The sequence below is a fragment of the Saccopteryx leptura genome, chromosome 12, assembly GCF_036850995.1.
Source record: "Saccopteryx leptura isolate mSacLep1 chromosome 12, mSacLep1_pri_phased_curated, whole genome shotgun sequence".
In the NCBI taxonomy this organism is placed as follows: domain Eukaryota; kingdom Metazoa; phylum Chordata; class Mammalia; order Chiroptera; family Emballonuridae; genus Saccopteryx; species Saccopteryx leptura.
The window spans coordinates 9,689,050-9,702,016 of NC_089514.1; the positions used below are offsets into that span (position 1 = coordinate 9,689,050).

General features: G+C 45.5%; 1 protein-coding gene across 2 annotated transcripts in view; it reads right to left on the reverse strand.

Annotated features, from left to right (window-relative positions):
- BBS9 (Bardet-Biedl syndrome 9) overlaps positions 1 to 12,967 on the reverse strand; it is a 384,264-nt gene that overhangs the window by 338,268 nt on the left and 33,029 nt on the right. For both annotated transcript variants that reach the window (XM_066354391.1, XM_066354392.1), the window contains 2 exons: positions 8,988 to 9,138; positions 4,473 to 4,537 (listed from right to left, as the gene is read on the reverse strand). In XM_066354391.1, coding sequence (XP_066210488.1) covers positions 4,473 to 4,537; positions 8,988 to 9,138 — 216 coding nt within the window. The remainder of the gene's footprint in view (positions 1 to 4,472; positions 4,538 to 8,987; positions 9,139 to 12,967) is intronic.

Here is a 12,967-nt window from a genome sequence, read left to right on the forward strand (position 1 = left end):
CTCTACACCAATTCAAAGTAATTCAATTTCAGTAAAATTTAAAGTGACAAAGCACAGAAACGTCGTGTGTTATGAACAATTAGCATGGCGGTGACACCGAGTGCCGACGCAGCTAGAACAATTCAGCCTCGGCTAGATTACACCATTAGAGGAAACACTACCCTGGGTGACACTTTGTAATCCATTTTCATTATGTCTGAGTAAAGTGTAATTATTTAAATAACAACAAAACCCTCCGAGTGCAGTTCTGAAAGAAATGAGATTAGGTTGCTTGCACTTACAAACAATAACAGCACAAAGACATGACTCAACGTGTCTAGGAAAACAATTCCCCGCACTTTTGAGCAATTCAATTTTCTGTCCCAGTCCTCAAAATACCGAGCCCTAACACATTATATTCTCATTTCATGGAGAGCTCTTCTAACGCTTTCCTCAGCAAGTAAACAGGATAATGATGTTTCATTTGAAGTCTGCCACGAAGAATCTCCTTGGAAACAAAAAGACTTTCTCTGAATTTAACAAATCATATGTGCTATAATCACTTTCTAGTTCTTTCCAAATGGGAAACGATCATCAGCCCGGATTTTATTCTCTGCTTGTTAAGTTTTCCAGAGTACTTACGGTTGAAGCTATATCCCAGTGGTCAGACAAGAAGAGCATTAAGATTGAAAGAGGTGTTCAAAAGGAAAAGGATTAAGAACACAACTTTTTCCATAAAGAAGCATCTCTGTCATTCACTCAAAAATGCAAAAGTTAAAGAAAAAGTTAAAATATTATAAAGCCAATAAAAGCCCCCAAACTGTATAGTATTAGAATCTTTAGAACATTCTAAATATAGATGCACATATGTATACACATACAGACAGATATATCTGTATACATGAGCATTTATTTGTTTTTTTGTCCAGAAGGATTTACCAGTGTACACTGAGGTTGTAAGAATAAAAGTATTTCTATTTCCACTTTAGGACTGAGGCACCTTATATTCAAGAAAAATGTAAAAAAAACTTCCTCCCAAATCACACGGCAGGTAAAGGACAGAGGACTCAGACGAGGTCTTTAGATCCGGGGCTCTACCTCCAGTCCCTGCTGTCCACCCCTAAACAACTCTCAGAGGACGTGCCGAGCCAATGACAATTCCCCAAAAGAGGGCAGCGCTGGGAATACGTCCCTTCCACCGCCACCTGTCAGCCTGGCCTTCTCGTGCTCGTTCGGAAGGTCGAGGGTTGAAAGATGGGCTCGCTTCAGGTCAGCAAGAGTCTGCTGTTTTTCTCTGGAATGCCGGTGGCTGAGGCCGGGCAGGTCCACATTGGATTCGGGTAGACGGCAGAGAAATTGCAGAGTCGGAAAGCATTGGGCTGTTCCTTTTAATAGAGTTTTCCAGCGGCAGAGAAGCAAACCAGCAGGGGAAAACCGCTCCTCATGGCAGCAGGCAAAGCAACAGCCAACCGGCCCCTCACAGTGGGGGGCATCCGCAATCCACCTAAGCAGCCGTTGCCTTACACAGGCTACACACATGTGGCCCTGCCATGGTCTTGCTGTAAAGCCAGCAGCCGTGGCCACCATCACAGCCACCTGGCCCAAGCAGGTTCGCATTTGATTCGGACAGACGATAATCAAACAATGGAGCCAAGAACTGGTGGGCCGTTACCTTTAATCCTAGCTCGCACCAGCAGGTGAGAAATACACACAGTGGGAAAACATTTCCCTTTCCATTCAGGATCCCAAAGCCACTGACTTATCCGAGTTTCCTAGAATCAAAGGCCCCAGCAGCCTTATTCACCTCTGTTCCCCATCTCCTTCTCTCTGCACAAACTGCACAAACTGGCTTCTCCTTCAGCACTCCACCATTCTGGGCTGCCTCTTCTCTGCAATGCTGATGGCAGGAACCACGTGAGAAAGTCCCTGGTCTGCCTCAGTTTATAGTGTAGAAATTAAAGCCTTTAAGCCAATATACAAATAAGAAAGTCTCAGGTACAAAGCCACTTATCTGAGGCATAAACAGGATTCCTCATAAGAGTGCACCAACCCACATCATGCAACAGTCAAGGGTGTGGGGAAAAGCTTAGTTTTGAGAAGATCTCAGTATTGGAAGGATGTTAAAAAGATCTTAGTATTAAAAGGGTGAGAAAGGCTTAGTCTTAACACTAAGCCTTAGGCTATAAGGATCCTGCCTGCTTACAGCCTATCTCCCACACCCAATGCAAACTATAAGTGAGCAAACATATACACCATATTTACAAACTTATTTGACCAACACTTACATACTAATCATGCAAAGTGCAAATGAGCAAGCCTAATACAGCGGTTTCCCAATACTCTACAAGAAGCATACTTGTGATGACATATCACCCACCAGAGAGAAGTCAACCCCGGGGCCCCTGACTATGAGGAGTGTTTGATGTCCAGGAGATCTCCTTTAGATTGCCTCAAATCTTTTTTAGCCACACCCTGTGTATAAGAAAATAATAATAATAATAATAATAATAATAATAATTGGGGAGTGGGTGGTTAGGGGTGAGGATGTCAAGTTCAGCAGCACTTCCATCTGTGGCTTTCCTGGCCCTAGAAAACGTTTATGCTTCCCCTGTTACGGGAAAATGCTGGGTGAAAGTTCAGGCAGGAACCTCAAAAAACATTTTCAAGAGAACAAAAACGTGAACTGCCCTGCTTTTGAACTGCCCTGCTTTTCAACTGAAGCCGAGCCCCGGGAAATATACACATCGTCAGCCTACGGCCGCTGGGAGAGGCTGCAGAAAGGGGAGTCAGGGAAGCGAGGTGCGGCCACCGGCCCACAGACCCCCCGCCTTTGCAGCACCCAGAAAACCACTGCCGGGGGTTGCTATCCGTAAAAAGAAGTCTCACAACTTGCACTAAGATTTGTCTAATAACTGAAACAAAAATTTTTAAGATACCTTTTAAATTGAATTAAGGGCCAAAAATGCTGAAACGGCGCCACATGTCCCCATCATACTGGTCCCCTGAGAACGGTGTCAGGAAGGAAACCCGATTAAGCCTCAAGTAAGTACCTTGAGGTCTGGTTGACGGAAGACAACCAAAGGCCAAGAAATTAGAACTCTAAAGAAAAAACTCTGAGGTTCACCAAAGAAAATGTACTTTAAACCACTATGACTCAGTGTCTAATGAATTTTGTTATTGCCATTGAATATTTCTTAAGACTCGAGTGTCCTAAGTACCCAGAATTGGCCTCTATTAGGTCAATATTATCCTAGGCAATCCTGGACACAGTTCCTGAGAGGAAAGAGATTACAAAGAACCCTCTACTAGAAATCTAAGTGTACATGGATATAGCAGACCAAGAATATATATATATTTTTATATTTTTCCGAAGCTGGAAATGGGGAGGCAGTCAGACAGACTCTCGCATGCGCCCAACCGGGATCCACCCGGCATTCCCACCAGGGGGCGATGCTCTGCCCATCTTGGGGCGTCGCTTTGTTGCAATCAGAGCCATTCTAGTGCCTGAGGCAGAAGCCACAGAGCCATCCTCAGCGCCTGGGCAAACTTTGCTTCAGTGGAGCCTTGGCTGCAGGAGGGGAAGAGAAAGACAGAGAGGAAGGAGAGGGGGAAGGGTGGAGAAGCAGATGGACGCTTCTTCTGTGTGCCCTGGCCGGGAATCGAACCCGGGACTCCTGCACGCCAGGCCGACACTCTACCACTGAGCCAACTGGCCAGGGTCACAGACCAAGAATATTTAACAGCCTAAGTCCCTGAAAGAATAAATGAGACCTGGCCAGGTAGCTCAATTGGTTAGAGTATTGTCCCAACACACTAAGGTTACAGGTTCAATCCCCAGTCAGGACAAATATAAGAATCAACCAGTGAATGCATAAATAAGTGGGCAAACAAATGTTTTTCTTTAAAATCAAGAAATACAAATTTGAAAAAAAATAAGTAGCCCTGGCCGGTTGGCTCAGCGGTAGAGCATTGGCCTAGCGTGCGGAGGACCCGGGTTCGATTCCCGGCCAGGGCACACAGGAGAAGCGCCCATTTGCTTCTCCACCCCTCCGTCGCGCTTTCCTCTCTGTCTCTCTCTTCCCCTCCCGCAGCCAAGGCTCCATTGGAGCAAAGATGGCCCGGGCGCTGGGGATGGCTCTGTGGCCTCTGCCTCAGGCGCTAGAGTGGCTCTGGTCGCAACATGGCGACGCCCAGGATGGGCAGAGCATCGTCCCCTGGTGGGCAGAGCGTCGCCCCTGGTGGGCGTGCCGGGTGGATCCCGGTCGGGCGCATGCGGGAGTCTGTCTAACTGTCTCTCCCTGTTTCCAGCTTCAGAAAAATGAAAAAATAAATAAATAAATAAGTAACCAAAAATTCTAATCAAGATAAGAAAACGTTCAACCAAATGTTTTGTGTTCCCTCCCATGTCAACATTAGAAAATATCTATTCTTTCATACTATTAAAAAGCCCAGTTTTTCATACAAATTCTACATTAGAAAAAAACGTTTCTTACCTGAGACAGAGTAGACACAAAGTTTTCTAGAATGCAACACAGCCAAATAAAGCATTTCAGTGCCTCTGAAAAACGGGGAAAGTTTGAAAGGTTTAAATATTAGTTTCAGATGTAACCAAAAAATTTTACAACAATTTTTAAATGCAATTATAACCACAGTCTACCATGAGTAAATGGAACAATTCACTAGATGAGTGGTCCCCATCCCAACCCCCGGGCCACGGACCGGGACCGGTCTGTGGGTCATTTGGTACTGGTCCACAGAGAAAGAATAAATAACTTACATTATTTCCATTTTATTTATATTTAAGTCTGAACGATGTTTTATTTTTTAAAAATGACCAGATTCCCTCTGTTACATCCGTCTAAGACTCACTCTTGATGCTTGTCTTGGTCACGTGATACATTTATCCGTCTCACCCTAAAGGCCGGTCCGTGAAAATATTTTCTGACATTAAACCGGTCCATGGCCCAAAAAAGGTTGGGGACCACTGCACTAGATAACATCCTAAGACGAGAAACAAAGGTAATGAACAGCCAATGTGACCATCCCAGAGGCTCAGGGGCTGGGATTGAAGCCTCGGGAGCTTCCCCGAGATTCATTCATACGAAAGGCCCCTTCAGGGGTGCTCTCTCATCGTCAAGACATCCAAGGCAGGTCCTGGCTCTCTGGCTCATCAGCCTGTGTCCTCGGGCAAGTCACTTCATCTCCCTGAGCCTGTTTCCCCTTCCAGAAAATAAGAAGTTTCCATTGCAGGAAGTAAAATCTTGCGAAAGCCCCTTGTATAGTATGAAGCACCAACAGAATGCTCATCACTCGTAAGGACGGTGATGACTGTAAATGGTATGTGTCACTCCCAGCTCTGAAATAGCATGAAAGGCGCTGAAGGCATCTCAGTTTGGCCACCGTCACCGCTTCACTGCCCAGCTCCTATCATGTGGTTTCCAGCGACCAGGAAGGTGCAGTCTAGAAATCCAAAATTCAGAGTCCTCAGGGTCAGGCCAGTGGGTGTGAGTGAGGAAAGAGTGTCAATGGCTGCGATGCCTGGAGACCGGGGCCAGGCGAAGGGAGGCCACTACTGCTCGGTTCTGGGCTGGTGGCCAGACCTCCACACTTTTTTCAAGAAAAGCCAGAAGGCAGGGGTTTTCTGTGACATCTCCTGATTTTTTTTTTCATGGAGATTTTATTTGAGCCAAACTGACATCATACACTGCTGATCTCTTCCTGGTGCTTTTTTTTTTTTTTTAAGATTTTATTGATTTTAGAGAGAGGCGAGAGAGAGCGAAAGAGAAGGCAGGGGGAAGGGAGGAGCAGGAAGTATCAATTCGCAGTTGCTTCTTGTATGTGCCTTGACTGAGCAAGCCTGGGGTTTCGAACCAGCAACCTACACCTTCCAGGTCGACGTCCTTACCCACTGCACCACCAGAGGTCAGGCTCCTGGTTCTTAAATGTAGGCAAGTGTTGGTCAAATAAGTTTGCAATATGAGGTATATGTTTGCTCGCTTATAGTTTGCATTGGGTGTGGGGGACAGGCTGTAAGCAGTCTGGGTTGTTATAGCCTAAGGCTTAGTTTTAAGACTAAGCTTTTCCCCACACCCTTGACTGATTGCATGATGTGGGTGGTGCACTCTCATGAGGAATCCCATTATGCCTCATATAAGTGATTTTGTATCAGAGACTTCCTTGTTTGTATATTGGATTAAAGGTTTTGATTTCTACACTATAAAATGGGGCAGAGGAGCCCATGCTGGAGAAGAGCAGAGAAAGGCCACGTGGAGGAGAGGAGAAGCAGCCAAGATGACAGAGTGCTGAAGGAGAAGCCAGTTTGTGCAGAGAGAAGGAGATGGGGAACAGAGGTGAATAAGGTTGGTGAGCTAGAAACCTTTGATTCTAGGAAACTCGGATAAGTCAGTGGCTTTGGGAGCCCTGAATGGAAAGGGAAGTGCTTTTCCACTATGTGTACTATTTCTTGCCCGACGGGTGCAAGCTAGGATTAAAGCTAATGGCCCACCAGTTCTCCGCTCCGTTGTTTCATTACCATCCGAATCTAATGCGAACCTGCATGGGCCAGGCAGCTGTAATGGTGGCTGTGGCTACTGGCTTTACAACAAGTCTTTTCCATTTCAGACACACCTGCAAGCAGGCCTCCAGCTTATGACCTGTGCTTAATAGTTTAACTGTCACTGAAATCTGAAGACTGGGGTTAGGGGTCTTGACTCTGCACCTTGATATTTGTATGATCACTCAATCCTCCAGAGGGTTAGCTGCTCATTTAGAAAATAAGAATGACATTAGGTAATACCTTCAAAACTCCATTACCATGAATATATACTCACCACTTACTCTACTACCAGAAAATGTAAATATACACAACAATCACATAATCGATATTGCCTTCAGAAAATTTTTACATGTGCCCTGAACTCTCAAAACAATTTTTGCATCACGCTCAGAAAGAGAGGTCATGAAAAACAGACCTGGCTGCGAATCCTGGCTGGGTGGCCTAAAGCTCTGAGCTCCAGCTAGTTTCCTATAGATAAGAGTAATGAGATAGTGCTAGTCAATTACTTCTAGTACAGTGTCCTCCTACAAGCCAGCCTACAGATGAAAGCCACACATAGGACTCCTAGACAGAAGGACTGTCACCGCATTCGACTTTATAAAAAATCAAAAAGGTAAACGTGCTTTTTAGAGGCAAAGAACCGCTTCATCGCCTCACTTTATAAACCCATCACGTATGATGTGTGCTAAGTGCACATGGGGTAGATATCTGCCAACCAGGCCCGTCAGTCTCCCCGGTCCACCCTGTCACAGTGCTCAAGAGCCCTGGCCGGCAGCGGCCAAGAAGCGGTGTCCCAGAAGAAGGACACGTCTCAGGAGAAGGGCGTGGTGGTGGGGGCAGTTGTTCAGGCTTTTCTAGCAGGACTCAGGGTCTGAATAAAGGGAAGCTGGGCCGATAGATTACGTACTATGAGCAAATGCAGCTCAACTCCAGGGCTCTGGCCGCTCCCAGACTGGAGGAGGAAGGAAGGGGTCAAAAGGAAGAGGCAGGGGGAGATAAGACCACCTCCGTCTACATAACCTTCCACGATGGATACTTTTATGAGTGATTAAGAAAAAAGAGGTTTAAGGATAAAATCCTGCCACATGGAGGGATCTTGAGAGCATCATGCTAAGCAAAACAAGTCAGACGGAAAAGGACAAGCACCATAACGTTCCCCTCACATGTGAGATATCAACGAACGAACAAACAAAACAAACTGGTAGACACAAACAACAGTATGGTGGTTAGCAGAGGGACAGGGGACACACAGATGGTGACAGAAGGGGGCCGGGCTCTGGGTGGTGGGCACACACGCAACGTACAGATGCTGTGGCACAGAATTGCACACTAGAAATTTTTTTTGTAATTTTATATCATGTTATTAACCAATGTCAAGAAATTTTAAGAAAATGTACATATGAAAATAAGATAAAACCAGCAATATCATCAGTAAATAAAAAGCAGATATATTAAATAAAAGGCAAGCTAATAAATAGTTTTCTAAAATAAATTAGATTTAAAAATATAAAGTCCTCTGAAACAAAGCTCTTATAAGGGAAGACAACCCTGTGGGTTGATCTGGCTTCTCTTAAGAAATTAAGGCCCTCTCTACCCCCAAAGACATAATTCATTTTAAAGCTTCAAAGTTATATGCCAAATAGCGTAACTGCTACTTTGTCTAATTATATATAAAGAGATGTCTATATAAGCTGGACACATTCAATGTTTTAAGTTAGGCGAATACTTTCAATGTCTTTATTTGGTCATTTTCAGAAGCTTACCTCTTTTCCTTTAAGTTTCTGATCTATCATCATCTTAGGTCTATTACTATAAAAAAAGAAGTCCTAAGTGATTTGATACTAAATTATATAAGCTTCCATACTATAAAAAATAAAAAATAAAAAAAAATACATGAGGAACACCCAGGTAACATACCCAGAACATATACCAAATTCACAGATAGTGTTTTTTCCTTTGAAAAATCCACAAATGTGACCGAGGAAGGGACTGATACAGTCCAAGTAAAATAAAACAGCAGCATCTGCGGCCCTGGCCGGTTGGCTCAGTGGTACAGCGTCGGCCTGGTGTGCGGAAGTCCCAGGTTCGATTCCTGGCCAGGGTACACAGAAGCGCCCATCTGCTTCTCCACCCCTCCCCCTCTCCTTCCTCTCTGTCTCTCTTCCACTCCCGCAGCCGAGGCTCCATCGGAGCAAAAGTTGGCCCAGGCACTAGGGATGGCTTTGTGGCCTCTGCCCCAGGTGCTAGGGTGGCTCTGTTCGCAACAGAGCAACACACCAGAGGGGCAGAGTATCGCCCCCTGGTGGGCAGAGCATCGCCCCCTGGTGGGCGTGCCGGGTGAAACCCGTTCGGGCGCATGCGGGAGTCTGTCTGACTGCTTCCCCGTTTCCAGCTTCAGAAAAATATTAAAAAAAAAAAAAAAAAACCAGCAGCATCTGCGGGCTGTACTTACGAAACAAACTTCCCCGCCTCCACCTGCAGTACTGGGTCTTGGAGGTGAACTTCTAGAAGCAAATCTTCAGGCTGAGCTCCATCTCCTATTTTTACAGGACGGGGGTTAAAGATTCGCAGGTATCCCATAAAGCTACCCACAATTATTTTATCTGCAGAGAGATTAAAAAAAAAGAAATAGGAAGAAACAAACAAACAAAATTTATTCGGAAATAAACTTTCCAATGTCTACAACAGAAATCTAAAAATTAAAAGAACTGAGTCTTGCTTCATATACAAGGCCCAGTCTGCCAACAGATGTAATTAAAGTGATCTTACTTTAATAACATGTAGCTTTTCAAAAACGGCTTTACATTGACCGACAGTCAAATGTACTAACATAGTAGATTTTGTCCTATGCCTCGGTTTGGTTATCAGTAGTCATAATTTAACCCAATCAAAGCAAGTCATTTTATCAAAGAACTAGTATAAGGTCACAAACGGATTTAACCGCAGTGGCACCTCTACAGTTGGTTATGGCTGCCAATAACACTGTATTAAAGAGGTTCTGAAGATTTATTAGATAAAATCCTCCAATTAACAATGTCTAGTCTTGGGTACAAGAGGAGAAATGGTTAGATAGGTGTTGTAGGTTGAATTATGTCCCCAAAAAGATATGTTGAAGTCCTAACCCCAAGTACCTGTGACTTTATATGGAAATAGGGTCTTTGCAGATGTAATCAAGTTAAGGTGAGGTCACAGTCGATCAAATGTGACCTTCTGTTAGTATCCTTATAGAAGAGAAAATGGAGACAGAGGGAGGAGCGTGCCCCATGAGGACAAAGACATCCAAGAAGACCACGTGACAATGGAGGCAGAGATGGGAATGAAACGTCTACAAGCAGAGAAGGCCTGGAGAAACTAGAAAAGGCCAAGAAGGATCCTAGAAGCTTCACAGGGAGCCTGGGCCTGCCAACACTAACCACACAGAAGGCTAGTCAAGGTTGAAAACTATATTTATCAGTATGGTTACACTGCCTGGTGACCAGCTGCAAAACAGAAGGAAGCCCCCAACATGACTTCTTCAGGTTACCATGCAATTTTTCCTCCTCCATTCTAATTTCTTCTAAGTGTTTCCTTCTCTTCTTCTTTACAGGCTGTGAACACAGACTGTACCACTTAGTCTAGAGGCAGCAGAGTATCGGATCGTGCTCATGACTGAATGACAACAGACAGGGATCACCCAGAGGGCCTGGTCTTGAGGAGCCAGGGCTCCCCGGAAGGGCCTCTGAAGCAGTGGGTGCACGTCATCTCCCCTGCAGACATGCACGTGCAGTTGTACAGGGGCAACGGCCCCATGGGAGCTATACATGCTGAGCAGCTGAAAGACAAACTTAGGAGCCATTTTTCATTGAGCCTTATGTGTTTTCTACTGATCCTTGTAATAAGCTCTCCCTCTGGGCCACAGCTTGGCATGTAATCTCAGCTGGACCAGTCAGATTCTCTCTCACGCCCACTCTCATTATTCCTCTCAAGAGTCTGAATCTGAACTGAGAAGAGCAGGGGAGTAGGTACCACTTTGAACACACAGGGTCTTATTTCAACAGGGACCTCAAGATGACCAAGGGCCTGACCAGGCGGTGGCGAAGTGGATAGAGCATCGGACTGGGACACGGAGGACCCAGGTTCGAGACCCTGAGGTTGCCAGCTTGAGCATGGGCTCATCTGGTTTGAGCAAAGCTCACCAGCTTGAGCCCAAGGTCACTGGCTTGAACAAGGGTCACTCAGTCTGCTATAGTCCCCCAGTCAAGGCACATATGAGAAAGCAATCAATGAAGAACTAAGGTGCCGCAACAAAGAATTGATGCTTCTCATCACTCTCTCTCTCTTCCTGTCTGTCCCTATCTGTCCCTCTTTCTGTCTCTCTCTCTGTATCACAAAAAAAAAAAAAAAAGATGAGCAAGGAATTCTTTTTCTATGTATTGAGTCAACCTCACCTAAAACAGTTTCAAGATGCCTAAAATCATCCTTTCACTCTGTGTTCACTTCCAAGAAAGTAGGGGTCAACTGGCTTTCCTGCCTCAACTTCCCAACCCGACCTGCAAACTTCTCTTTGTCCGTTTCCGTTCTTACCTTCTTGCCTTCTGCCGCAGTGAGAATATCTCTCATGCTGTCTAAAGTCAGCCCTTCCATCCGCACACCTGTCCCATCTCTGACTGTCTCCTCTGGATCCCCAGTCTATCAATTATATTCTCTGTGCAACACACTGAATTTCTCCAACTTTCTTTACCCTACAATGACCCCAGTCATCATCCGCCCTTCTTCCCTTCACAGCTAAATTTCTTTAAAGAGCTATAAATACTCAGTGAAAATCTAGATTTTGTTACCTTTGTGCCCACTCATCCACCCTCACCGAGAACACTAATGAACTGCTTGCTGCTAAAAGGCGTGGAACCTTTTTCGTCTTCATGTCACTGAACCTCGTCTGTCAGGCAGCAGTCCCACTACACCCGTCCCTGAATCCGTTACTGACCACACTTCCCGAGCCTCCGCCTTTAATACGCATATCGTCCAGGTTATGGTCCTGAGGTCCCATCCCTCTTACTCCACCTCTGCTCCCTGTTCATTCCACCCATTCTCAGGACTTCAAATACAACCAGCTACTGCTCACTCCAAAATCTCTACTTCTATTCCGCCTACTACACATTTCTATCTCAAAGAGAGCATGGCCCAAACTTCTCTCATTAACCTTCCTCTCCATAAGATCAACAGTAATTCGTAAACCATTCAAACCATTAGCACGTCACCATTCAACTTTGGAGCTTGTCAAAAATCCAGATACTGGCCCTGGCCAGTTGGCTCAGTGGTAGAGCGTCGGCCTGGCGTGCAGGAGTCCCGGGTTCAATTCCCGGCCCGGGCACACAGGAAAAGCGCCCATCTGCTTCTCCACCCCTCCTCCTCTCCTTCCTCTCTCTCTGTCTCTTCCCTGTCCGCAGCCAAGGCTCCATTGGAGCAAAGTTGGCCTGGGCACTGAGGATGGCTCTGTGGCCTCTGCCTCAGGCACTAGAATGGCTCTGGTTACAACAGAGCGGCGCCCCAGATGGGCAGAGTATCGCCCCCTGGTGGGCATGCCGGGTGGATCCCGTGGGGCACATGCAGAAGTCTGTCTGACTGCCTCCCCACTTCTAACTTCAGAAAAATACAATTAAAAAAAAGAGAGAGAGGCCCTGGCCAGTTGGCTCAGTGGTAGAGCGTCGGCCTGGCGTGCAGAAGTCCCGGGTTCGATTCCCAGCCAGGGCACACAGGAGAAGCGCCCATCTGCTTCTTCATCCCTCCCCCTCTCCTTCCTCTCTGTCTCTCTCTTCCCCTCCCGCAGCCAAGGCTCCATTGGAGCAAAGATGGCCCGGGTGCTGGGGATGGCTCCATGGCCTCTGCCTCAGGCGCTAGAGTGGCTCTGGTCACAACAGAGCAACGCCCCAGATGGGCAGAGCATCGCCCCCTGGTGGGCGTGCGGGTGGATCCCGGTCGGGCGCATGCGGGAGTCTGTCTGCCTGCCTCCCCGTTTCCAACTTCAGGAAAAATACCAAAAAAAAAAAAAAGAAAATGAGAGAGAGAGAAAGGGCCAAGTGATCTAGTTCTAAGTTTCATATTTTGTTTTATTAGGTGACAATAAGATCTTGAGAATAAAAATAAACAGATGAACAATAAAAATAATGTAATCTTTCAAATAATTTCTAAAAGAGAAAATTTTCCAAAATTCAAAATATCTTACTAGTTTTACTAATTTTGCAACAAATGAAAACAAATTAAGTGATGCCTTATAATACTTACTTACAGAATCAACACAACCAGAAAAACGCAAACAACTAAGCCAAAGTAAGAATTGTACTTATCATCCTGCTACCCAAATATAGTTTCCAAGGAAAAATACCTTCAAAATTAGGGCATCATTATGACAGTTCACTTAAGTTCTATAATATAAAGCACACATTTTAAAAGGAA